A 26,512-nucleotide genomic window follows, 5' to 3' on the forward strand; every position below is an offset into this window, starting at 1 on the left:
AAAAACCAGACACACAGGAGCATCTCCTTACACACACGCTAACACACAGTCACACACATGCCCGCAAACATAGGGCCGGGGTCAGAGAGGGGGACAGGCTCTGGGCTGGAGCAAGCACAGGCACTGTAGTTCTGTTAAAGGCATCTAGGAGACGCAGTGTGTGTGTGTGTGTGTGTGTGTGTGTGTGTGTGTGTGTGTGTGTGTGTGTGTGTGTGTGTGTGTGTGTGTGATACAGAGACTCTCTTTCTCTCCATCTGTTATGTTTACAGTAAGGGGACAGAGAAAGAGCGAAGCAGATCTAGACATAGTGTAGGAAGTAGGGCCACTCACCCCTGTCTGCTGAGGATGTTGTGGGCCTGTTGCTCTATGAACAGGTCCCCAGGGGACACCTGTTTGGGGGAGGGCAGCAAGGACTTCCGGCCACTCTTGGGTGAGCTGGGGGGCAACCCCATGATGGTGTTGTGCTTAGCAACGGGCACTTTGGCAGAGGTCGACGACGTCACATCCATGTAGGTGGAGGAAGATGGCGGCTGCGGCTCGGGGGCTTTGATGTTCCTCTCCTGCTGAGCCGCCCTACGCTGGTTCTCCAGGTTCTCCACCCTCTCCCTCTCTGTGAACGAGTCAACCCTGGGTCGCCCCTGGCCAGGCTTGCCGTAGCCCTGTGGTGGGGGGGCCACTCTACCCACCCTGGATCTACTGGATGTGTAGGAGTGTTCGTCCCCCACAGACTCTGCCCTGCAGCGTGTTTCTGGGTGTGTGTAGCCCTGTTGCCTCTCAGAGGAAGAAGCCAACTCCTTGAGTCCACAGGAGGCACCGTATCGGGAAGAGAAGTGGTCGGTGACAGTGGTGTCTGGCTCTTGGTCCAGCGAGATACCATAGCGCTCGGCCAACTGGCGACGCCTTTCTGCCTTGTAGCGAGCGATCCGCTCCACCTTGGAGTCCAGGTCGGAACCAGCGGGGTCTGTGGGTTCGGTGAGGACGGTCTGGGTCTGTTCCTCAGGTCTGCACCGGGCTCTGGACTGCCTCTCTGGAGCAGTGACCAGCTGATGGGTCATCATCTCTGGACTCTCCATGTCCTCCTTACTGTAACGTTGTACTGTGACTAGGGATAGAGGGAGAGACCATTGTTGCTTCAGACTATTACATTATGTATGGACTAAAACACTACGCAAGTAATATATAATGCATGATGTCAATGTATATCTTGCAAATGACTTAATACTGTAAGCAAATATTGACCAAATTGGGGCAGGTCTCTTTATTTATATGGTATATGGAGCTCTGACTATGCTCTAGTGCTGTCATTCTGTGGGTTGCGTAGGTAGCTGATGCAGCCATGTAGGAACTCCAGGTACAAGTTTAGTGAGTGGGTGACTGTATTCTGTTGTGCCTAGGTGTCCTTGTCCTCACTGACAAAGGGTACTCTGTGTAGTGTGTGTGTCCTCACCAACACAGGGGTCACAGGTGTCCGAGGCGCGTGTGTAACGGGGCGTGTCTTCCTCTACCAGCTGATTGGTCACCAGGCCTGGGCAGCTGGGTAATATGGCGGGATGCACTTCGCTCTCTATGCCCTCCAACCGCCGGGCAAACCTCTCCTTCCTACACAATCAGACAGAGTCAAATACACACACAGTGACACACACACACAGTGACACACACACACACGTTCTCATCCATCACGAATGTCTGTTGTACCTGTTCATTTCCCAGTCACAGCTAGTGCTTGGGCTGATGCCTTCAAAACGCTTCCTCAATTCTGAAACTGGACAGATGAAAACACAGGTAGGTTAAACAGGATAAAACTGGAAAGTAGAGAATAAAGTCTAGTCAATACAGTAGTCATTATAAGAGAGAGACACACTTCACAGCAGATGAGGATGGACAGTTTAAGCTCACATTAGCCAACAGAGTTTACTGTAAGTTCAAACCGATCTTGGACAGGCTACTGTCACATCTAGAGCAAGAATAGATCTCGGTTTGTTTGTGGGTCTTGTTATAAGGTGCCGCCGATTCCTCCAGTAGCAGACTCTGTTCTCTACAACACAGTGACAAATCGCTGAGAGACACATTCACAAGGAACTGACTGACAAAATCTGCATCCCGCTTTGATAATAGAAAGAGTCCAATCTGCTACTGACTAATTGACTTAGCGAAAGAAGTAGTTACACTCTGAATCTTTCATGTCATTGATCGAGCCCTACATAGAGACTGAGAGATCACACAAAATGCACCCAGACCCACAGGCTGTGTTTACACAGGCATCCAAATTCTCATCTTCTGGGCAATGATTAGCGAAAAATCTAATCCGATTGTTCAAAATACTAATTACAGGCAAAAAGAACAGAATTGGTCTGCCTGTGTAAACACAGCAGTCAGGTAATGGCCTATTGGGTTGGACTGAACCGGACAGCCCCTCTATGGGGACAGACAGACAGAGTCCTATCCATGAGCTAGTAGGAAAGGAGCTGCACTGTAGTCAGGATAAACAGAACAGTACAGTACAGTACAGCTTGTTACGTGTGTTACTGCTGGACACCACATGTAATAAAGCAACTTTTCAATACACAACAGAAACAAAACAACCAAACGCACTCCAAGTGCCATGTGCCCTGGCCTCTCTGTGTGAGCACACACTGAGGGAAACCTAAAATGTTACCTAAAATGATCGACACCGACCAAACAGAACAATTATCGTGGACATTTTGCTGATATCGTTTATTATTATAAATAAACTTTAGGGCCCTACTAGAGAAATGAGATGTTAGAAATTAAATCATTTTGATTGTTTAACGGAGAAATTGATAGCTACAACATTCAATGTAGTAGTACAAGTTTAAGGGTAAAATAAATAAATAACTGTGGTGCACATTCATGGTATAAACTTAACGTTTTATTTATCGCTATCGTGACAATTCAGTCAATTTACCGCGATATGGATCGCCCAGGGCCCGGTTTTCCGATAGCGATGGAACTTAGGCGTACAAGTGTTTTAACAATGCATCTTTCCTACAACAGCCAAAGATGTAACATGCGTTTCCCACAACATTGCGCAGGGAGAACGGTCGCTAAGTGCATTGTTGGAGCATGTGTCGATACTGATAGGATCGAAAGAAAGGGAGAGCTGCTCTTGGATCAGCTTTCTTCATTCAAATCTTTCCTTAACATTACAATTATTTCACATTACCAACAACATCAGCTCCTAGAGATATTACTAGCTACAGCTCCAAATATTAAGGCAACTTATTCTATACTTCCCCAATAAATTGCACTAAAATCACCGATTTGGCACATCATTGCGCACATGTTAGGCTACTCAAGAAATAGATTGAGACAAATTACAGACACTAGCCTACAATTAGCAAAACAACAATGGATTGAACATGAAATGTATTTCAATATGATTGAAATAGGCCTAAAGCCTACTGTTTATATTTTAATGCACTCATCTCAGTTTTCATTTTCATTATTCATTGTAACACTTGCATAGAGAACGTTGTATTTGTAGTCAACTTTGTTCTGAAGTTAAATAAAGGTTACGCATCTGATTAACTAGGCAAGTCAGTTAAGAACAAATTCTTATTTACAATGACGGCCTACACCGGCCAAACCCGGATGACGCTGGGCCAATTGTGCACCGCCCTATGGGACTCCCAATCACGGCCGGTTGTGATACAGCCTGTATTCGAACCAGGGTGTCTGTGGTGACGCCTCTAGCACGAAGATGCAGTGCCCACTCGGGAGCCTGAGAGATGGATACTCCATGTGATTCTACATTTAGCGGAGAACTCGCGTGTATAAAGTGATGCGGGAGAGCAAAAAGCATCTAACGACGCACTTAGCTGTTCTACGAGTGGTCTGAGGCAGGCATTAGCGTACAAGTGTTTTGAAGTGCTTACACACTGTTCACGTGAAATTTTTTTTATATTATTTCTGACTGAACCTTGTCAAAGCAGTAAGCACCCTCAGTTATACAACAGGCACCACTTCCCTCAACCCTGAGTCACCTTTAGGGAGGCTTGCCAAGAGATTTACATCTATATCCTTGGTGTTCTTGGCAAGGGTGTTTTTCTCTTCGAACAAGAACCCTTTCTGGAAGCTGCAGGAAACACAAATATAAACAGAACAGCTCAGTCAGTCATAACCAATTATGTATATAAACACTAGATTGCTGATGCTATGTACAGTTGTGGCCAAAATTTTGGAGAATGACACAAATATTAATTTCCACAAAGTTTGCTGATTCAGTGTCTTTATATATTTTTGTCAGATGTTACTATGGAATACTGAAGTATAATTACAAGCATTTCATATGTGTCAAAGGCTTTTATCGACAATTACATGAAGTAAAAGTCTGCTCTGGTATGCTGTCAATTAACTTCTGGGCCACATCCTGACTGATGGCAGCCCATTCTTGCATAATCAATGCTTGGAGTTTGTCAGAATGTGTGGGTTTTCTTTCGCCACTTGCCTCTTGAGGATTGACCACAAGTTCTCAATGGGATTAAGGTCTGGGGAGTTTCCTGGCGATGGACACAAAATATCGATGTTTTGTTCCCCGAGCCACTTAGTTATCACTTTTGCCTTAAGGCAAGGTGCTCCATCATGCTGGAAAAGGCATTGTTTGTCACCAAATTGTTCCTGGATGGTTGGGAGAAGTTGCTCTCAGAGGATGTGTTGGTACCATTCTTTATTCATGGCTGTGTTCTTAGGCAAGATTGTGAGTGAGCCCAATCCCTTGGCTGAAAAGCAATCCCACACATGAATGGTCTCAGGATGCTTTACTGTTGGCATGACACAGGACTGATGGTAGCACTCACCTGGTCTTCTCCGGGACAAGCTTTTTTCCAGATGCCCCAAACAATCTGAAAGGGGATTCATCAGAGAAAATGACTTTACCCCAGTCTTCAGCAGTCCAATCCCTGTACCTTTTGCAGAATATCAGTCTGTCCCTGATGTTTTTCCTGGAGAGAAGTGTCTTCTTTGCTGCCCTTCTTGACACCAGGCCATCCTCCAAAAGTATTTGCCTCACTGTGCATGCAGATGCGCTCAAACCTGCCTGCTGCCATTCCTGAGCAAGCTCTGTAATGCTGGTGCCCCGATCCCACAGCTGAATCAACTTTAGGAGATGGTCCTGGAGCTTGCTGGACTTTCTTGGGCGCCCTGAAGCCTTCACAACAATTGAACCGCTCTCCTTGAAGTTCTTGATGATCCGATACATGGTTGATTTAGGTGCAATCTTAATGGCAGCAATATGGGGCGGCAGGGTAGCCTAGTGGTTAGAGCGTTGGACTAGTAACTGGAAGGTTGCAAGTTCAAACCCCCGAGCTGACAAGATACAAATCTGTCGTTCTGCCCCTGAACAGGCAGTTAACCCACTGTTCCTAGGCCGTCATTGAAAATAAGAATTTGTTCTTAACTGACTTGCCTAGTTAAATAAAGGTAAAAAAATATCCTTTCCTGTGAAGCCCTTTTTGTGCAAAGCAATGATGACGGCACGTGTTTCCTTGCAGGTAACCATGGTTGACAGAGGAAGAACAATGATTCCAAGCACCACCCTCCTTTTGAAGCTTCCAGTCTGTTATTCGAACTCGGAGAACTGAACTCAGCATGACAGAGTGATCTCCAGCCTTGTCCTCGTCAACACTCACACCTGTGTTAACGAGAGAATCACTGACATCACTGTCAGCTGGTCCTTTTGCAGCAGGGCTAAAATGCAGTGGAAATGTTTTTGGGGGGGATTCAGTTCATTTGTATGGCAAAGAGGGACTTTGCAATTAATTGCAATTCATCTGATCACTCTTCGTAACATTCTGGAGTATATGCAAATTGCCATCATACAAACTGAGGCAGCAGACTTTGTGAAAATTAATATTTGTGTCATTCTCAAAACTTTTGGCCACAACTGTATTGGTCAATGAAAGGCTTTGAAGCTACCGGTCGGCCATATTGGTTCTTCTCAGAAGACGCAGTCCTCCATAGGAATTAATAGAATTATACAGTATTTCAATTATATATGCTAAGGACAAAATTACACATATTTAAGTATCTTGTTGTGGTAGTGGGGACAGTAACATTGGTGCTCTCCAAAAATGTTACGTTAAAATGTTGAAACAAATGTTTTTCTATATTTCAATGTTTTCATTTGTATGTTTAGCTCACATAATATAATTTTAAAGTATACATTAAGGCGTCTGTAATAGAATAAATGTGGCATAAGCAAATTACATTAATAAATGCATTTCTACAGCTTACAAATATATATTTTTTGTTACAAACTGTTGGGGAGTAGTAAAATAGAGGAGCAGCGGTTTCAAATCAGCTCCCCCTGTCAGTCATCTAGTGTGAAAAGTATATAAATAATTGGTCAGAACAATGTCCATGGGTTAATTTCAGTAAGCAGAAATTAACAATGTAATTATATTCTGGTTGCATCTCAAATGCCACCCTATTCTCTGTAGTGCACTACCCAAAAGTATTGATATAGGGAATAGGGTAAAAACAATGCACTGAAAGAGGAATCAATGGCTGGGTTAGAAAACAGGGAACTGGATTCTTAGGTCATGAGGACATCCAAATGTTTAAAAAAATATATTTGGAAGAGAGAGAGAGAAAATCTAAATAGCCGACCAGTAAATCTTGGCCCTAAGTTCTTCCTATTAGCAACTAAAATAAGTCATTATCAAAACTATGTGCAGTTATTTTCAGTAATAGGCTGATTACGTCAAAGTCGTAGATCCTGTTGATCTATTCACACTGACTCAAATCTAAGGCACCTGTTACGTCTATCCATTACCATTGTCTATCCATTGTCTACATGTTACGTCTATCCATTACGGATGGGAAAAGAATACCGTTGAAAAATATTGGATGTATTAGATGTGCAATGATACTGTATACAGAACTGAAACAATACACAAATATTTATATTATCCATGAGAATAGCATCTTACCTAAGAGCCCTCTTCTGTAAAAGTCTTGCCTTCCCAAGTTTGATGGGGGTCTCACTCCCAAGTTCTAGAGAGGAGAGAGAAAACATCATTTAGACTTTAAGACCATACTCAGTTCTTCATCACTTGAGTGAGAGGAGACGGACCATTCACAATGGCCTAACTTTACATTTTTTAATGACAAAACATTAACACGAGTGTATTAGAGGCATCTTAAGGTCATTCGACAACATTTCTCTATGCATGACATTAGTCATGTGGACTTGCAGCACTGCAGAGGAATTAAATACATTAGAAAACTAAAACATGTTTTATTGAATCATGTTGAACAATAGGATCTGTGCAACCTTTGGGTTGTAATGAGAACAATGTAACTGTGAGCACATCCAAAATTGCACCTATTCCCTATATAGTGCAGTACTTTTCAACAGAGCCGCAGACCAGTGTTTATTTGAAAATGAAACCAGGTGAGAATTGAGACAGCTAACTCACAAAGACACACGCACACAGTAAATTGCAGTACAGCTCTTTCTAAAGTGGCTTGTCTCTATGTCGTCACAGCTCAAGGCGTTAGAGGTTTGATTGCTTTTCATTGAGACGGATTGGATTCTTTAAAGTCTGATCACATGTAGGACTGGCACAATTAACCATGTAACCAACGGTCACGGCCGGATGTGATGAAGCCTGGATTCGAAATCAGGTGACGCCTGTTGTACTGAGATGCAGTGTCTTAGTCCACTGCGCCACTCGGGAGCCCTTCGTGTGTTTAAGTCCATTTGTGGAAACATGGATTCTTTACAACGTGAAACTTTGTTGCTCCTTGCTGAAACAAGCAAGGTGCTGTAGCAAAAAAAGTATTCAGTTGCCTAGGGAACGCATCCTAGATTGCCTGCACTGGCACACATAGAAATAGAATGAATAAAACTGGCTTGGAATAAAAAAATGAATGAAACCTCTAACCCTGGCACTTTGACTGAGTACATGTGTACACTCACAATGTCTGCCGGGTATTGTGATGCAATAATTTCCACGGTAATGTAGAATGTTCATTCAAGTGATGTTAACTGATGTGGCTCATGAACATGGAAGGAATCAACAAATCACATATTGATGGGTACACTTCCTGATTTGCTCCTATGGGTACTTTCGCAATGGCCACCAGTCCACCCATTATGCCAACATGGACTTAAATGGGGACGGCCGTTATATTCATTCTGTCTATGGCAGCCCATGCAGGCAAGAGCGGAGGAGATAAGAAAATGTGCAGAATTTTTTTATTTATTGTGCTTTTCGAACAGTTAAGAAGACCACAGTCACTTGGCTGCCCAATTAAGGTCCTCCAAATTTCCATGAACATCACAGCCCTAATCACATGTCATGGTTGTTTCTTTGTGAGTGTGTGGCAGAACCTACCAACTCTACCCAATAGAAGCCTCTCTATGAGAGCAAAATACAGAGGAGAGATACAAGCAATTCAAATTAAATACATGGTAACCAACCCTCACACATAGGTGACTGATGAGCCTTTTCTACTTTTCTAACTTATGACACAGGCGCATCGAAGTGATAAGTGCCAGCCACCATCGATGCAAAGACAGTTGTCAAGCTCTGCCCTAATACAACACATAAACATCATAGTTCCTATGAAGAAAGCAGCAGCCTTGAATATGTGCAACACAATTTTAGCCATAGAAAAACAAAAACAATGGAGACCGCTTAAAGTCAATGTTGCGGTAGCATGGCCATCAAGTCTTGAATTTGCTTCGACATACAATGCCTTCAGAAAGTATTCACACCGCTTGACTTTCACAATTCTGCTGTGTTACATCCTGCATTTAAAATGGATTAAATTAAGATTTTGTTTCACTGGCTTACACACAATACCGCATGTCAAAGTGGAATTATGTTTAGACATTTTTTACAAATTAATGAAAAATGAATTGCTGAAAATGTCTTGAGTCAATATGTATTCAAGACCTTTGTTATGGCAAGCCTAAATACACTACATGACCAAAATTAAGTACCCCTGCTCGTCAAATAACTCATTCCAAAATCAGGAGCATTAATAGGGAGTTGGTCCCCCCTTTTCTGCTATAACAGCCTCCACTTTTCTAGGAAGGCTTTCCACTAGATGTTGGAACATTGCTGCGGGTACTTGCTTCCATTCTGCCACAAGAGCATTAGTGGGGTCAGGCACTGATGTTGGTCGAATAGGCCTGGATCACAGTCGGCGTTACAATTCATCCCAAAAGGTGTTCGCTGAGGTTGAAGTCAGTGCTCTGTGGAGGCCTTTCAAGTTCTTCCACACCTATCTCGACAAAACATTTCTGTATGGATGTCGCTTTGTGCACGGGGGGGGGCATTGTCATGATGAAACAGGAAAGTTGCCTGAACTTTTGCCACAAAGTTGGAAGCACAGAATCATCTAGAATGTCATTGTATGCTGTACATTTTCCTTCGCTGGAACTAAGGGGCCTAGCCCTAAACATGAAAAACAGCCCCAGATCATTATTCTTCCTCCACCAAACTTTACAGTTTGCACTATGCAATCGGGTAGGTAGCGTTCTCCTGGCATCTGCCAAACCCAGATTCGTCCGTCAGACTGCCAGATGATGAAGCGTGATTCATCACTCAAGAGAACACGTTTCCACTGCTCCAGAGTCCAATACCGGCGAGCTTTACACCACTCCTGCAAATGCCTGGCATTGCTGATAGTAATCTTACGCTTCTGTGCGGCTGCTCGGCCATGGAAACCCATTTCATGAGGCTACCAACGAACACTTCTTGTGTCGATGTTGTTTCCAGAGGCAGTTTGGAACTTTGTAGTGAGTTTTGCAACCGATGACAGACGATTTTTATATGCTATGCGCTTCAGAACTCGGCGGCACGGTCTTTGAGCTGGTGTGGCTTACAACTTCATGTCTGTGCCGTTGTTGCTCATAGACATTTCCACTTGACAATAACAGCACATACAGTTAACCTGGGCAGCTCTAGCAGGGCATAAATTTGACAAACTGACTTGTTGGAAAGGTTAGAAGGGGTGTCCACATACATATATATACACACACACACAAAATTAACAGTATAGCTTCCGTCCCTCTCCTCGCCCCTACCTGGGCTCGAACCAGGGACCCTCTGCACACATCAGTCACCCCCGAAGCATCGTTACCCATCGCTCCACAAACGCCACGGCCCTTGCAGAGCAAGGGGACCACTACTTCAAGGTCTCAGAGCGAGTGACGTCACCGATCGAAACGCTATTAGCGCGCACCACCGCTAACTAGCCAGCCATTTCACATCGGTTACACACACACACACACACACACATACATACATTATATATATATATATATATATATATATATATGTCAAAAAAATTGCTTAACAAGTCGCAAAGTAAGTTGCATGGACTGACTGACTGTGTGCAATAATAATGTTTAACATGATTTTAGAACGACTACCTCATCTCTGTACCACACACATACAGATAATTGTAAGGTCCCTCAGTACAGCATTGACACAGATTCAACCACAAAGACCAGGGAGGTTTTCCAATGCCTCGCAAAGGGCACCTATTGGTAGATAATAAAAAATAAAAAAAAGCAAACATTGAATACAGTGATGATTTTAGCATGTAAATTTTGGTGGGGCAAACTCAAACTGCCAGCAAAGCCACAACACAACACTAAACAATACATTAATTGCACTATAAAGGTGACAAACGGTGTCCACACACTGTTAGGGCCTACATAAAGCTGTCCCAACAGCAGAGCTTTCTTTTCAGCACCGTGGAGTGAATCATTACAATTGCTACACCTGGATATCAGCGGAGCCTTATCTGGCAGCGAAACAGTTAATTCAGTCAATATGGCTAACTTGCTTAAACAAATGTGGTTTCTACTGACAATTGAGATATACAAACTATGGCATAAGGGGACGACGAATGGATAAGAGACAATCCGTCATTTCCATTAAGACAAACTATTTGTTCAGCACTTTTGAAATGTACAGCGACAGTATTATCCCTGTACACCAAGTCAGAACTGTAGGATTAATAGAGGGGACATGAAAACTCTTACACTATTTGATTGTATTTCTCTAAAACAGGCTATAAACTACATGTGCATCACCAAGTCAGAAAAGTAGGCTAAGTTATTAGGGTGAGGCACATGGGCTACTAACAGCTTACTGCACAACATACACTTAGTATTACTTTCTTAGCTACAGTATACATGTCTCCCTGGCATATTACATCATTTATGCAACAGCATACAATACATTTTTGGACTCACCTTGTTGTGATGTGCTCACTTGAAAAGAAAGTTGGCGCAGCAGCAGTCATCAAACTTTGTCAAAGTATTTCATTCTCTGGAGATTATAGTGCTTTCAAAACAACAGGGAACTAAGGGGGAAAAACAAGGTCGAATCATGACGTCAGTGATCTTCAGGCCGATCATTAAGTTTGCCTATGACACAACCTGCGTTCCCGACTTGAAATTCCGAATTGGATGACTATTCAAAACGTATTTTCCCCAGTCATAGCTAAAAATGTTCCCCCTCCAGAGTTCCCAGTTGTCTTGAACGTGGCAGAAGTCATGCTGGATTGACAGCATGGCCAATGTAATCAAACTTTTCTGGCCCATGGTGTTGAATGTCTATCCTTTTAAGCTTGGAAAAGAGACCCTTAAACCCAGACTTGAACCACACAGCCACTCCACTGAATAGCAGGCGTGTGATTGCTTTGCAACACTTGCAGTTAGCCATTGATTCCTTCCAAACCACTCATTGTTGAATTTGCGATTTCCAACTTGTTGTGTAATGTCCAATGGCCGATGAGCACCGACACATTTGATCTACAATTTGCGAGTAGATTGTCGACGTGATTCATGATAATGACTGCTTGTCTAGCTTGTTAGCTAAGATTTGGAAAGTATGATATTGACATGATCAGTCCAATCAAAGCTACGCTACGGTAACATGATTTGACGTCATTCTGTGGCCAATGACCTTGAGCCTTTTAGGATGGGCACTTCTAATGTAACTCAAGGGGCTTGAATTTTTCAGTTCTCCCCGTAGATTTTGAGGTGATGTAGTGTCCCCATCAATGAGCCATGAGCCAATCACGGCGCAACTAGAGTACATTACCAACCCCAATGTTCAGTATTTTCTGCTGGCTGCCCCTCCATAAGTATTCAGACCTGTTGCTATGAGAGTCAAAATTGACTATGCATAGATGATAACAACAGAGAGTAGCAGCAGTGTAAAATATGGGGGGCACTGTCAACTTAGTGTATGTAAACTTCTGACCCACTGGAATTGTGATACAGTGAATTATGAAGTGAAATAATCGGTCTGTAAACAATTGTTGGAAAAATTTCTTGTGTCATGCATTGCCAAAATGATAGTTTGTTAACAAGTAATGTGTGGAGTGGTTTAAAATGGAGTGTTAATATATGTAAACTTCTGACTTTAACTGTAGGTGTTCCTTTTGTCCAGGAGGGAAAGTGCAGTGTGGAGTGCAATATAGATTGCATCATCTGTGCATCTGTTTGGGCAGTACGCAAATTGGAGTGGGTCTAGGGTCTCTTGGATAATTGTGTTGATGTGAGCCATTACCAGCATTTCAAAGCACTTCATGGCTACGGACGTGAGTGCTGTAGTCATTTAGGCAGGTTTCCTTAGTGTTCTTGGGCACAGGGAATATGGTGGTCTGCTTTAAATATGTTGGTATTACACTCAATCAGGGACATGTTGAAAATGTCAGTGAAGACACCTGCCAGTTGGTCAGCACATGCTTGGAGCACATGTCCTGGTAATCCGTCTGGCCCCGTGGCCTTGTGAATGTGAATCACGTCAGCTACGGAGAGTGTGATCACACAGTCGTCCGGAACAGCTGATGCCCTTATGCATGCCTCAGTGTTGCTTGCCTTGAAGCGAGCATAGAAGTGATTTGGCTCGTTTGGTAGGCTCGTGACACTGGGCAGCTCGCGGCTGTGCTTCCATTTGTAGTCTAATATTTAGCAAGCCCTGCCACATAAGATGAGCATCGGAGCCGGTGTAATATTATTCAATCTTAGCGCTTTGCCTGTTTGATGGTTCGTCAGAGGGCATAGGAGGATTTCTTATAAGCTTCCAGTTTAGAGTCCCGCACCGTAAAAGCGGGAGCTCTATCCTTTAGCCCAGTGCAAATGTTGCCATGGCTTCTGGTTGGGGTATGTATGTACAGTCACTGTGGGGACGACGACATGCATGCTCTTCAACCGATCGCTGCCTGCACCTGCCCGCCGTCCAGCATCACTACTCTGGACGGTTCTGACTTAGAATGTGGACAACTACAAATACCTAGGTGTCTGGTTAGACTGTAAACTCTCCTTCTAGACTCACATCAAACATCTCCAATCCAAAGTTAAATCTAGAATTGGCTTCCTATTTCACAACAAAGCATCCTTCACTCATGCTGCTAAACATACCCTCGTAAAACTGACCATCCTACCGATCCTCGACTTCGGCGATGTCATTTACAAAATAGCCTCCAATACCCTACTCAATAATTTGGATGCGGTCTATCACAGTGCCACTTGTTTTGTCACCAAAGCCCCATATACTACTCACCACTGCGACCTGTACGCTCTCGTTGGCTGGCCCTCGCTTCATACTCGTCGCCAAACCCACTGGCTCCAGGTCATCTACAAGACCCTGCTAGGTAAAGTCCCCCCTTATCTCAGCTCGCTGGTCACCATAGCAGCACCCACCTGTAGCACGCACTCCAGCAGGTATATCTCTCTGGTCACCCCCAAAGTCAATTCCTCCTTTGGCCGCCTCTCCTTCTAGTTCTCTACTGCCAATGACTGGAACAAACTACAAAAGTCTCTGAAACTGGAAACACTTATCTCCCTCACTAGCTTTAAGCACCAGCTGTCAGAGCAGCTCACAGATTACTGTACCTGTACATAGCCCATCTATAATTTAGCCCAAACAACTACCTCTTCCTCTACTGTATTTATTTATTTTGCTCCTTTGCACTCCATTATTTCTATTTCTACTTTGCACATTCCATCTACCATTCCAGTGTTTTACTTGCTATATTGTATTTATCTCGCCACCATGGACTTTTTTTTTGCCTTTACCACCCTTATCTCACCTCATTTGCTCACATTGTATATAGACTTATTTTTCTACTGTATTATTGACTGTATGTTTATTTTACTCCATGTGTAACTCTGTTGTTGCATGTGTCGAACTGCTTTGCTTTATCTTGGCAGGGCGCAATTGTAAATGAGAACTTGTTCTCAACTTGCCTACCTGGTTAAATTAAGGTGAAATTTTTTAAATTAAAAGATTTTGTGCAGCTGTTTACAAATATGCACAGACTGCCCGCCCTCATCTTACCGGAGTGTGCTGCGTATATCCTGCTAGCTGAATATCCATGACATCATTCAGCCACGATTCCGTGAAACTTAAGATGTTACAGTTTTTGATGTCCTGTTGGTAGGATATTCGTGATCGTACCTTCTAATTTATTGTCCAATGATTGTACGTTAGCAAGTAATATTGACGGTAATGGCAGCTTTCCCACTCGCCTTCTCAGGATCCTTACGAGGTACCCCGCTGTGTGCTCTGTACCTGTCTCTCTTTATCTTGCCAATAACGGGGACGTCGGCCTTGTTGGGTGTTCGCAGTATATCCTGTGCTTCCTGCTTGTTGAAGGAAAAATGTGTGTCTAATCCGAGGTGAGTGATCGCTGTCCTGATATCCAGAAGCTCTTGTTGCCGTAAGATATGGTGGCAGAAACATTATGTACAAATTATGTACAAAAGTTTTCCGTAAAAACATACTAGCTCAGGCCTTAAACATCCCTCTCATATTGTAGCCTACAGGTAAATTTACTAGCTGATAAAGTGACAGGGATAGATTAATATCAGAGAACGAAAACAACAATGTATTCATGTACACTTCTATTAATCTTCTCCATCAGTAGCTAGGTTTCTCTCAAATTAGCATCAGTTTTATGCAAGTATTCTAGAATTCGCGTATCCGTAATCCAAAATATGCGGAATTTCCACCAAACTTGTTGCATATAAAAATCAGTGTGTGATGACCGTGCACACAAAATATATTTTTTGCTTAAGTTTTCATGAATCAAATAAAAATTGAAAGTTGAATGTGTTTCCATTGCATTTTCAACTCTACCGATAGTTTTGTCAAACAAACTGTTGTGTTAAATAGCAACTGTGCCTGCCCTGGTCTTGGCACATGTGCTCCATCCAACAGCTTGCAGATAGCCTACTGTAGGCTAGTCTACATGAAATTATTACGGAAAACAGCGAGAATATATTTATTTGTTAAACAGCAGTCAAACAACGATCATCATGTCACCAGAATAAGACAGACAATATTTATTTGGAAAGGAGCATCAAGATCACCATGCACTTTCACCACCCTGTGAAGTTCATCATAACTTATTTAATCTGTAGCCTAACAAACTGCAAGGATTCCCGAGTCATAGTGGGCGGACCACACACACACACCATATTGTCGCGTTTACTTCGATGTAATGGTTATTATATCAATATTTGCGCAGAAAGACGTTTCCACCACCATTTCTAGCGTAATTAATTTTACAGACACAAAAATAACCCACCATGTCGAACTAACAAATTACCTGTCGGCATTTTAAAAAATGTTATGAAACTTCCTGTTTCCATTATAGCTGTCATTATTATTTTTCATATGGTATGACTTTACTCGCATAAAAACTGTGGATGGAAACGTGGTTATTTATGTAGGCAAAACATTTTAACTTAACGGAACTGTATACTCCATTTTAAGAATATACAGTACTTTTTTTTTTACAGTACAATTGCCTTCCACACTGCCCTTTCCCACCTGGACAAAAGGAACACCTGTGAGAGAATACTGTTTGTTTACCACAGCTCAGCGTTCAACACCATAGTTCCCACAAAGCTCATTACTAAGCTAAGGACCATGGGACTAAACACCTCGCTCTGCAACTGGATCCTAGACTTCTTGTTGGACCACCTGGGGGCGGCATGGGTAGGCAGCAATACATCTGCCACGCTGATCCTCAACACGGGGGCCCCTCAGGGGTGCATGCTTAGTCCTGTACTCCCTGTTCACCCATGAATGTGTGGCCAAGCACGACTCCAACACCACTGTTAAGTTTGCTGACGACAACGGTGGTAGGCTTGATCACAGACAACGATGAGAAAGCCTATAGTGAGGTGGTCAGAGACCTGGCAGTGTGGTGCCAGGACAACAACCTCTCCCTCAACGTGAGCAAGACAAAGAAGCTGACTGTGGACTTCAGGAAAACGAAGGCCGAACCCGCCCCCATTCACATTAACAGGCTGTAGTGGAGCATGTCGAGCTCTTTAAATTCCTTGGTGTCCACAACAACAACAAAAATATCATGGTCCAAACGCACCAAGATGTGAAGAGGGCACGACAATGCCTATTCCCCCTCAGGAGACTGAAAAGATTTGTCATGGGTCCCCAGATCCTCAAAAACATCTATAGCTGCACCGTCGAGAGCATCCTGAGCAGTTGCATCACCGCCTGGTATGGCAACTGCTCGGCATCCGACTAAGGCGCAACAGAGGGTAATGCATACAGCCCAGTACATCACTGGGGCCAACCTCCTGCCATCCAAGACCTCTATACTAGGTGGTATGAGAGGAAGGCCCCAAAAATGGTCAAACTCCAGCCACCCAAGTCATAGACTGTTCTCTCTGCTACTGCAGGACAAGCGGTCCCGGAGTGCACAGTCTAGGTCCACCCATGTTTTTTAACACTGCTGCTACTCTGTGTTTATTATCTATGCATAGCCCCTACCTACATGTACATTTAACCCAAATACCTCAACTAACCTGTATCCCAGCACTTTGACTCAGTACCGGTACCCCCTGTCTATAGCCTCACTATTGTTATTTCATTGTGTTACTTAAGAAAATATTTACTAAATAAACAAAACTTATTTTCTTAACTGCATTGTTGGTTAAGGGCTTGTAAGTAAGCATTTCATGGTAAGGTCTACACCCGCTGTGCTCGGCGCATGTGACAAATTACATTTGATTTAACCTGGTCACTAATCTGCTTGTGCAGAGGAATTGGCAAGACACCACAAACAGGCTATACCATACTATCACTGCAGTGTAAAACCACATTTAGCTGTTGAGATCCTAGTGTTAAAATGGTGCTGGATGAGTCAACATGTTGTAGCCTACAGGGGGCATAGAAGGCCATCAGATACATGCCTGTGTTACTTTAACAGCCTCAATAGCAGCATGCAGGTCCATTTAGAGCAGAGGAAAGATAAATAGTAGGAGGGTGCTTCAATGCACTACACATTCCATACACACACGCATAAAACCACTAAGATGATCACAGACGTCCCAAACCCTTTGATGTTAAAGATGTAATCTACAGGCCACTAGGGATGCTATAGTGTTAAAAGAACATTATATGCACGCAGACAGAGCTATTAAAGTTGCCCTGCACTAGTAAAACATGGGGATGAACTGATTTCATGATTCAATGGAGTCTCATAGGCATACACCCCCGCCCCCCTAGGTCTAAGCTGAGATATCAAAAGATCATAGCATAGACTTCATACCACTTCATGGAGCGGCAGGTAGCCTAGTGGTTAGAGCGTTAGGCCAGTAACCGAAAGGTTGCTGGATCGAATCCCTGAGTTGAAAAGGTACGAATCTGTCGTTCTGCCCTTGAACAAGGCAGTTAAACCCCTGTTCCCCGTTATAAAGAAGAATTTGTTCATAACTGACTTGACTATTTAAGGTTCAATTAAAAAATATATATCAATTTTAATAAAATGTATGTGCTCAACTTCAATAGATACAGTGCCTTCAGAAAGTATTCACACCCCTTTACTTTTTCCACATTTTGTTGTGTTACAACCTGAATAAAACATTTATTACATTGAGATTATTTGGTCAAATGGTCTGCCTATACACACACACACGTCATAATGTCAAAGTGGAATTACATGTCACAAAGTCATAAAAAATGAAAAGCTGGAATGTCTCGAGTCAACAAGTATTCAACACGTTGTTGTCTAAATAGGTTCAGGAATACAAATCTGTACTCCACACATACACATAATTGTAAGGTCCATAAGTCAAGCAGTACATTTCAAAAACAGATGCAATCACAAAGAACAGGCAGGTTTTCAAATGCCTCTCAAAGAAGGGCATCTATTGGATATAAAAAATGAGACATTAATATCCCTTTGAGCATGGTGAAGTTATTAATTAGACTTTGGGTGGTGTATCAATACACAGTCACTACAAAGACACAGGCGTCCTTCCTAACTCAGTTGCTGGAGAGGAATGAAACTGCTCATTGATTTAGCCATATTTCATTTTCAATAAATTTGCTAAACATTTCTAAATATATGTTTTCACTTTGTCATTATGGGGCAGTGTGTGTAGATGGGTAAAAAATTTTTTTTTTTAAATAAATGTTGAATTCAGGTTGCAACAAAATATGGAGTAAGTCAAGGGGTTTGAATACTTTCTGAAGGCACAGTAGATCTGATCCTGAATGCCGATTGCTTGAAACTGCATTAGAAATGATTTATTTTAAATTTTTATTTTATTTCACCTTTATTTAACCAGGTAGGCTAGTTGAGAACAAGTTCTCATTTACAATTGCGACCTGGCCAAGATAAAGCAAAGCAGTTCGACAGATACAACGACACAGAGTTACACATGGAGTAAAACAAACATACAGTCAATAATACAGTATAAACAAGTCTATATACAATGTGAGCAAATGAGGAGAGAAGGGGGGTAAAGGCAAAAAAGGCCATGGTGGCAAAATAAATACAATATAGCAGGTAAAACACTGGAATGGTAGTTTTGCAATGGAAGAATGTGCAAAGTAGAAATAAAAATAATGGGGTGCAAAGGAGCAAAATAAATAAATAAATTAAAAGAGGTAGTTGTTTGGGCTAAATTATAGGTGGGCTATGTACAGGTGCAGTAATCTGTAAGATGCTCTGACAGTTGGTGCTTAAAGCTAGTGAGGGAGATAAGTGTTTCCAGTTTCAGAAATTTTTGTAGTTCGTTCCAGTCATTGGCAGCATAGAACTGGAAGGAGAGGCGGCCAAAGAAAGAATTGGTTTTGGGGGTGACTAGAGAGATATACCTGCTGGAGCGTGTGCTACAGGTGGGAGATGCTATGGTGACCAGCGAGCTGAGATAAGGGGGGACTTTACCTAGCAGGGTCTTGTAGATGACATGGAGCCAGTGGGTTTGGCGACGAGTATGAAGCGAGGGCCAGCCAACGAGAGCGTACAGGTCGCAGTGGTGGGTAGTATATGGGGCTTTGGTGACAAAACGGATTGCACTGTGATAGACTGCATCCAATTTGTTGAGTAGGGTATTGGATGCTATTTTGTAAATGACATCGCCAAAGTCGAGGATTGGTAGGATGGTCAGTTTTACAAGGGTATGTTTGGCAGCATGAGTGAAGGATGCTTTGTTGCGAAATAGGAAGCCAATTCTAGATTTAATTTTGGATTGGAGATGTTTGATATGGGTCTGGAAGGAGAGTTTACAGTCTAACCAGACACCTAAGTATTTGTAGTTGTCCACGTATTCTAAGTCAGAGCCGTCCAGAGTAGTGATGTTGGACAGGCGGGTAGGTGCAGGTAGCGATCGGTTGAAGAGCATGCATTTAGTTTTACTTGTATTTAAGAGCAATTGGAGGCCACAGAAGGAGTGTTGTATGGCATTGAAGCTTGCCTGGAGGGTTGTTAACACAGTGTCCAAAGAAGGGCCGGAAGTATACAGAATGGTGTCGTCTGCGTAGAGGTGGATCAGAGACTCACCAGCAGCAAGAGCGACCTCATTGATGTATATAGAGAAGAGAGTCGGTCCAAGAATTGAACCCTGTGGCACCCCCATAGAGACTGCCAGAGGTCCGGACAGCAGACCCTCCGATTTGACACACTGAAATCTATCAGAGAAGTAGTTGGTGAACCAGGCGAGGCAATCATTTGAGAAACCAAGGCTGTCGAGTCTGCCGATGAGGATGTGGTGATTGACAGAGTCGAAAGCCTTGGCCAGATCAATGAATACGGCTGCACAGTAATGTTTCTTATCGATGGCGGTTAAGATATCGTTTAGGACCTTGAGCGTGGCTGAGGTGCACCCATGACCAGCTCTGAAACCAGATTGCATAGCAGAGAAGGTATGGTGAGATTCGAAATGGTCGGTAATCTGTTTGTTGACTTGGCTTTCGAAGACCTTAGAAAGGCATGGTAGGATAGATATAGGTCTATAGCAGTTTGGGTCAAGAGTGTCCCCCCCTTTGAAGAGGGGGATGACCGCAGCTGCTTTCCAATCTTTGGGAATCTCAGACGACACGAAAGAGAGGTTGAACAGGCTAGTAATAGGGGTGGCAACAATTTCGGCAGATAGTTTTAGAAAGAAAGGGTCCAGATTGTCTAGCCCGGCTGATTTGTAGGGGTCCAGATTTTTCAGCTCTTTCAGAACATCAGCTGAACGGATTTGGGAGAAGGAGAAATGGGGAAGGCTTGGGCGAGTTGCTGTTGGGGGTGCAGTGCTGTTGACCGGGGTAGGAGTAGCCAGGTGGAAAGCATGGCCAGCCGTAGAAAAATGCTTATTGAAATTCTCAATTATGGTGGATTTATCAGTGGTGACAGTGTTTCCTATCTTCAGTGCAGTGGGCAGCTGGGAGGAGGTGTTCTTATTCTCCATGGACTTTACAGTGTCCCAGAACTTTTTTGAGTTAGTGTAGCAGGAAGCAAATTTCTGCTTTAAAAAGCTAGCCTTTGCTTTTCTAACTGCCTGTGTATAGCGGTTTCTAGCTTCCCTGAACAGCTGCATATCACGGGGGCTGTTCGATGCTAATGCAGAACGCCATAGGATGTTTTTGTGTTGGTTAAGGGCAGTCAGGTCTGGGGAGAACCAAGGGCTATATCTGTTCCTGGTTCTACATTTCTTGAATGGGGCATGTTTATTTAAGATGGTTAGGAAGGCATTTAAAAAAAATATCCAGGCATCCTCTACTGACGGGATGAGATCAATATCCTTCCAGGATACCCCGGCCAGGTCGATTAGAAAGGCCTGCTCGCTGAAGTGTTTCAGGGAGCGTTTTACAGTGATGACTGGAGGTCGTTTGACCGCTGACCCATTACGGATGCAGGCAATGAGGCAGTGATCGCTGAGATCTTGGTTGAAGACAGCAGAGGTGTATTTAGAGGGGAAGTTGGTTAGGATGATATCTATGAGGGTGCCCGTGTTCAAGGCTTTGGGGGGTACCTGGTAGGTTCATTGATAATTTGTGTGAGATTGAGGGCATCAAGTTTAGATTGTAGGATGGCTGGGGTGTTAAGCATGTTCCAGTTTAGGTCGCCTAGCAGCACGAGCTCTGAAGATAGATGGGGGGCAATCAGTTCACATATGGTGTCCAGAGCACAGCTGGGGACAGAGGGTGGTCTATAGCAGGCGGCAACGGTGAGAGACTTGTTTTTAGACAGGTGGATTTTTAAAAGTAGAAGTTCAAATTGTTTGGGTACAGACCTGGATAGTAGGACAGAACTCTGCAGGCTATCTTTGCAGTAGATTGCAACACCGCCCCTTTGGCAGTTCTATCTTGTCTGAAAATGTTGTAGTTTGGAATTAAAATTTCGGAATTTTTGGTGGTCTTCCTAAGCCAGGATTCAGACACAGCTAGAACATCCGGGTTGGCAGAGTGTGCTAAAGCAGTGAATAGAACAAACTTAGGGAGGAGGCTTCTAATCTTAACATGCATGAAACCAAGGCTATTACGGTTACAGAAGTCATCAAAAGAGAGCGCCTGGGGAATAGGAGTGGAGCTAGGCACTGCAGGGCCTGGATTCACCTCTACATCGCCAGAGGAACATAGGAGGAGAAGAATAAGGGTGCGGCTAAAAGCAATAAGAATTGGTCGTCTAGAACGTCTGGAACAGAGAGTAAAAGGAGGTTTCTGGGGGCGATAAAATAGCATCAAGGTATAATGTACAGACAAAGGTATGGTAGGATGTGAATACAGTGGAGGTCAACCTAGGTATTGAGTGATGAAGAGAGAGATATTGTCTCTAGAAACATCATTGAAACCAGGAGATGTCATAGCATGTGTGGGTGGTGGAACTAATAAATTGGATAAGGTATAGTGAGCAGGACTAGAGGCTCTACAGTGAAATAAGCCAATAAACACTAACCAGAACAGCAATGGACAAGACATATTGACATTAAGGAGAGGCATCCTTAGTCGAGTGATCAAAAGGGTCCAGTGAGTGGAAGGTTGGTTGGGGGTCACGGCGATTTTAAACAGCTAGCCAGGCCATCGGTAGCAAGCTAGCATAGGATGGAGGTCTGTTGTTAGCCATGATAAACCGACTGTGTTTGACAGGGAGATGCCCCTTTACTGTTCTATAAGTTCTTTCTTGCTACAGGCTCTATACACTAATGCTAATACTTGGAGAAGGCAATAATCCCACATTGGGCTTATTAAGTAAGTGTGTGCAGAAAATACTCACTCCATTCAAGAGCATATGTCCCTGCTGAGATGGGATTACCCTGAGCAGAACAGCCCGCGATTAGAGAGCGCCCAAAAGGAAATGTCACTAAAATGACACAACAGGATCACTTACATTACAACTCCGACTACCCCCCCCCCCCCCCCCCACCACAGTTTGTGTGTTGAAAATGCCTAACCACTTGTATAATCTTTCGCATACACTTGAAACATGCACACATACCCCACCAGACACGCCACTATGGGTCTTCACGAAACCCAATACAAAAACTGATTTAATGCATCGCTCAGTTACGTATAGAGCCATGTCATCGTGAAATGCTCTGCCACAAGAGGTTACTCAAATAAAAAGCAAGTTTAGCTTAAAAAATTAAATAAAAAACATTGAATCACAGTACCTCTCCTCCTACTATCCAATTTAACTGTACTGTATATAATAATATATGTATCTATGAATAGTGTGTAAACAGTATTGTTGTTGTCTTGGTGTCTTTCCACTATACATTACCAATCAAAAAGTTCAAAGGTTTTTCTTTATTTTTACTATTTTCTAAAGTGTAGAATAATAGTGAAGACATCAAAATTATGGAATCATGTACTAACCAAAACAAAGTGTTAAACAAATCGAAATAGATTGTTCAAAGTAGCCACCCTTTGCCTCGATGAAAGCTTTGCGCACTCATTTCAATTAACAGGTGTGCCAAGTTCACTTGTGGAATTTCGTTCCTTAATGCGTTTCAGCCAATCAGCTGTGTTGGGACAAGGTAGGGTTGGTCTACAGAAGATAGCCCTATTTGGTAAAAGACAAAGTCCATATTATGGCAAGAACATGTAAAATAAGCAAAGAGAAACGTGAATCCATCATAACTTTAAGACATGAATGTCAGTCAATATGGAAAATGTCAAGAAAGTTTCTTTAAGTGCAGTCACAAAAACCTCCACAGGAAAGGAAGACGCAGAGTTACCTCTGCTGCAGAGGATAACTTCATTAGAGCTAACTGCACCTCAGATTGCAGCCCAAATAAATGCTTCACAGAGTTCAAGCAACTGACACATCTCAACATCAACTGTTCAACATCAACTGCGTGAATCAGGACTTCATGGTTGAATTGCTGCAAAGAAACCACTACTAAAGGATACCAATAATAAGAAGAGACTTGTTTGGGCCAAGAAACACGAGTAATAGACATTTACTGGTGGAAATCTGCTCTTTGGTCTGATTAATCCAAATGTGAGATTTTTGGTTCCAACCACCATGTTTTTGAGACCCAGAGTAGGTGAACGGATGATCTCCGCAAGTGTGGTTCCCACTGTGAAGTATGGAGGAGGTGGTGTGATGGTGTGTGGGTGCTTTGCTGGTGACACTGTCGGTGATTTATTTCAAATTTAAGGCACACTTAACCAGCATGGCTACCATAGCATTCTTTATTACCCCTTTTCTCCCCAATTTTGTGGTATCCAATTTGGTAGTTAAAGTGTTGTCTCATCGCTGCAACTTCCGTACGGACTCGGGAGAGGGGAAGGTCAAAAGTCATGCGTCCTGCGAAACACGACCCAACCAAGCAGCACTACTTCTTGACACAATGCCCACTTAATCTGGAAACCAGCCTCACCAATGTGTCGGAGGAAACACCATACTCCTGGTGACTTTGTCAGCGTGCATGCACCCGGCCGGCCACAGCAGTCACTAGAGCGTGATCGGACAAGGACATCCCGGCCGGCCAAACCCTCCCCTAACCTGGACGATGCTGGGCCAATTGTGCGCCTCCCAATGGGTCACCCGGTTGCGACACAGCCTGAACTCGAACCAGGATCTCTAGTGGCACAGCTAGAATGCAGTGCCTTAGACCACTGCGCCACTCAGGAGGCCTACCATAGCATTCTGCAGCGATACGCCTTCCCATCTGGCTTGCGCTTAGTGGGCTTATAATTTGTTTTTCAACAGGACAATGACCCAAAACACACATCCAGGCTGTGTAAGGGCTATTTGACCAAGGGGAATGATGGAGTGCTGCATTAGACAACCTGGCCTCCGCAAATCACCCGACCTCAACCGGATTGAGATGGTTTGGGATGAGTTAGACCGCAGATTGAAGGAAAAGCAGCCAACAAGTGCGCAGCATATGTGGGAACTCCTTCAAGAACGTTGGAAAAGCATTCTAGGTGAAGCTGGTTGAGAGAATGCCAAGCATGTGCAAAGCTGTCACCAAGGCAGAGGATGGCTACTTTGAAGAATCTCAAAAGTAACATTGATTTTCATTTGTTTAAACACTTTTTGGTTACTACCTGGTTCCATGTGTTATTTCATAATTTTGAATCCTTCGCTATTATTCTTCAGTGTAGAAAATAGTAAAAATAAAGAAAAACCCTTGAATTAGTAGGTATGTACAAACTTTGGATTGGTTGTCCACACACACAAAGTATTTAGAACCCTGGCTTTTTCCACATTTTGTTTTGTTACAGTCCTGTTCTAAAATGGATTGGGGAGGGGGGAATCCCCCAATCTACACACAATAACCCCAAATGTCAACGCAAAAACACATGCACATTTATTAAAAATAGAAAACTGAAATATTACATTTACATACAGTGGGGCAAAAAAGTATTTAGTCAGCCACCAATTGTTCAAGTTCTCCCACTTCAAAAGATGAGTGAGGCCTGTAATTTTCATCATAGGTACACTTCAACAATGACAGACAAATTTAAAGAAAATAATCCAGAAAATCACATTGTAGGATTTTTAATTTATTTATTTGCAAATTATGGTGGAAAATAAGTATTAAGGTCTATGTTTTTATTGCTACATGATTTAAAAACCTGTTTTTCCTTTTGTCATTATGGGGTATTGTATATAGACTGATGAGGGGGGATTATTTACAAAAGTTCAAATAAAGACATACCTTTGAATGAGTAGGTATCCAAACTTTTGACTGGTACTGTATAACATTTATTTAGAATTGAATGTAATATCTTATATTGTTCTTGTCTATTTTTGTTCTGTACATCGTCATGTATTTGTACATTATTTGTGGACTCGAGGAAGAGTATCTGTTGCATGTGCAGCAGCTCATGGGGATCCTAATAAAATAAAAACCCACACCCACCCACACACCCACACAGACGCCCACCTGCCCTGACCTCCCTGATGTTCTGCTCCTAGAGACAAGGTAATCAAAAGAGGATGTGGCATGAGAGGCTTATAGAGTAAAGAGCTCAAATGAGGGAGAGGTTTAGTTTATTCAGAAAACCAAGGAGGGGTAAGTCAGGTGAGACTGAGCCAACTAAAGTCTTAAACCCCTCCCTACAAACAGAGGACTTACAGTAGATACTACTATAAGCCAATTATAGACAATCAATCAAGACAATGAACGGCTAACAAAGCCTGGTCTTATTCCATTAGCAAGAGCATTGCATGTGTAGCCATTGTGGAATCGTTAGTTGTGTGCAAGTAGTTAATGGCTGATCAAATGACGGATGGCTAAGTACATGGCGTGTACAGGAGACTCTTATGTATGGTCAATGTGCTGTAAAAACCTGAACCACAAACACAAAATCCCTCACCAGACCAGAATGGCATGCTATTCCCTACATAGTGTATTACTTTTGACCAGAGTCCTATGGGCCTGGGTCAAAAGTAGTGCACTAGGTTAAGGAAACGTGTGCCATTTGGGATGCAACCCCTCCTACTGGGTTTGAATGGCTGGGAACCCATCCTGGGACACCACCAGGAACATCTGTTGTGAATTCTCAGCCAGTTAACCAAGCAGAACCCCCACTCAACACTCCGTTCAACACCCTGGAAGCATTATTGAGAGGGTGAGAATGGTATACAGCTATGAGAATGAGAAACATTGGCTACACAAGCACACAAACAGTGTCTGTCACACACACACATAATATGCCTTAACATAACTCTCCAAAATAAACCTCAGACAAAGTTGAGCCCAGAAATAGCTCTCCCTCCTCCTGCAATCAGCTAGTCCCTCATCTTGGCTGCT

General features: G+C 43.1%; 1 protein-coding gene across 8 annotated transcripts in view; it reads right to left on the reverse strand.

The window, feature by feature from the left end:
• The window catches only part of LOC115130445 (supervillin-like), a 135,764-nt gene that overhangs the window by 87,211 nt on the left and 22,041 nt on the right, over positions 1–26,512 (reverse strand). For all 8 annotated transcript variants that reach the window (XM_065019565.1, XM_065019564.1, XM_065019563.1 and 5 more), the window contains exons 2-6: positions 6,951–7,014; positions 4,005–4,096; positions 1,696–1,762; positions 1,448–1,599; positions 331–1,102 (exon numbers count right to left, since the gene is read on the reverse strand). In XM_065019565.1, coding sequence (XP_064875637.1) covers positions 331–1,102; positions 1,448–1,599; positions 1,696–1,762; positions 4,005–4,096; positions 6,951–7,014 — 1,147 coding nt within the window. The remainder of the gene's footprint in view (positions 1–330; positions 1,103–1,447; positions 1,600–1,695; positions 1,763–4,004; positions 4,097–6,950; positions 7,015–26,512) is intronic.

This window comes from Oncorhynchus nerka, linkage group LG6 (genome assembly GCF_034236695.1).
Source record: "Oncorhynchus nerka isolate Pitt River linkage group LG6, Oner_Uvic_2.0, whole genome shotgun sequence".
Taxonomy (NCBI): Eukaryota; Metazoa; Chordata; class Actinopteri; order Salmoniformes; family Salmonidae; genus Oncorhynchus; species Oncorhynchus nerka.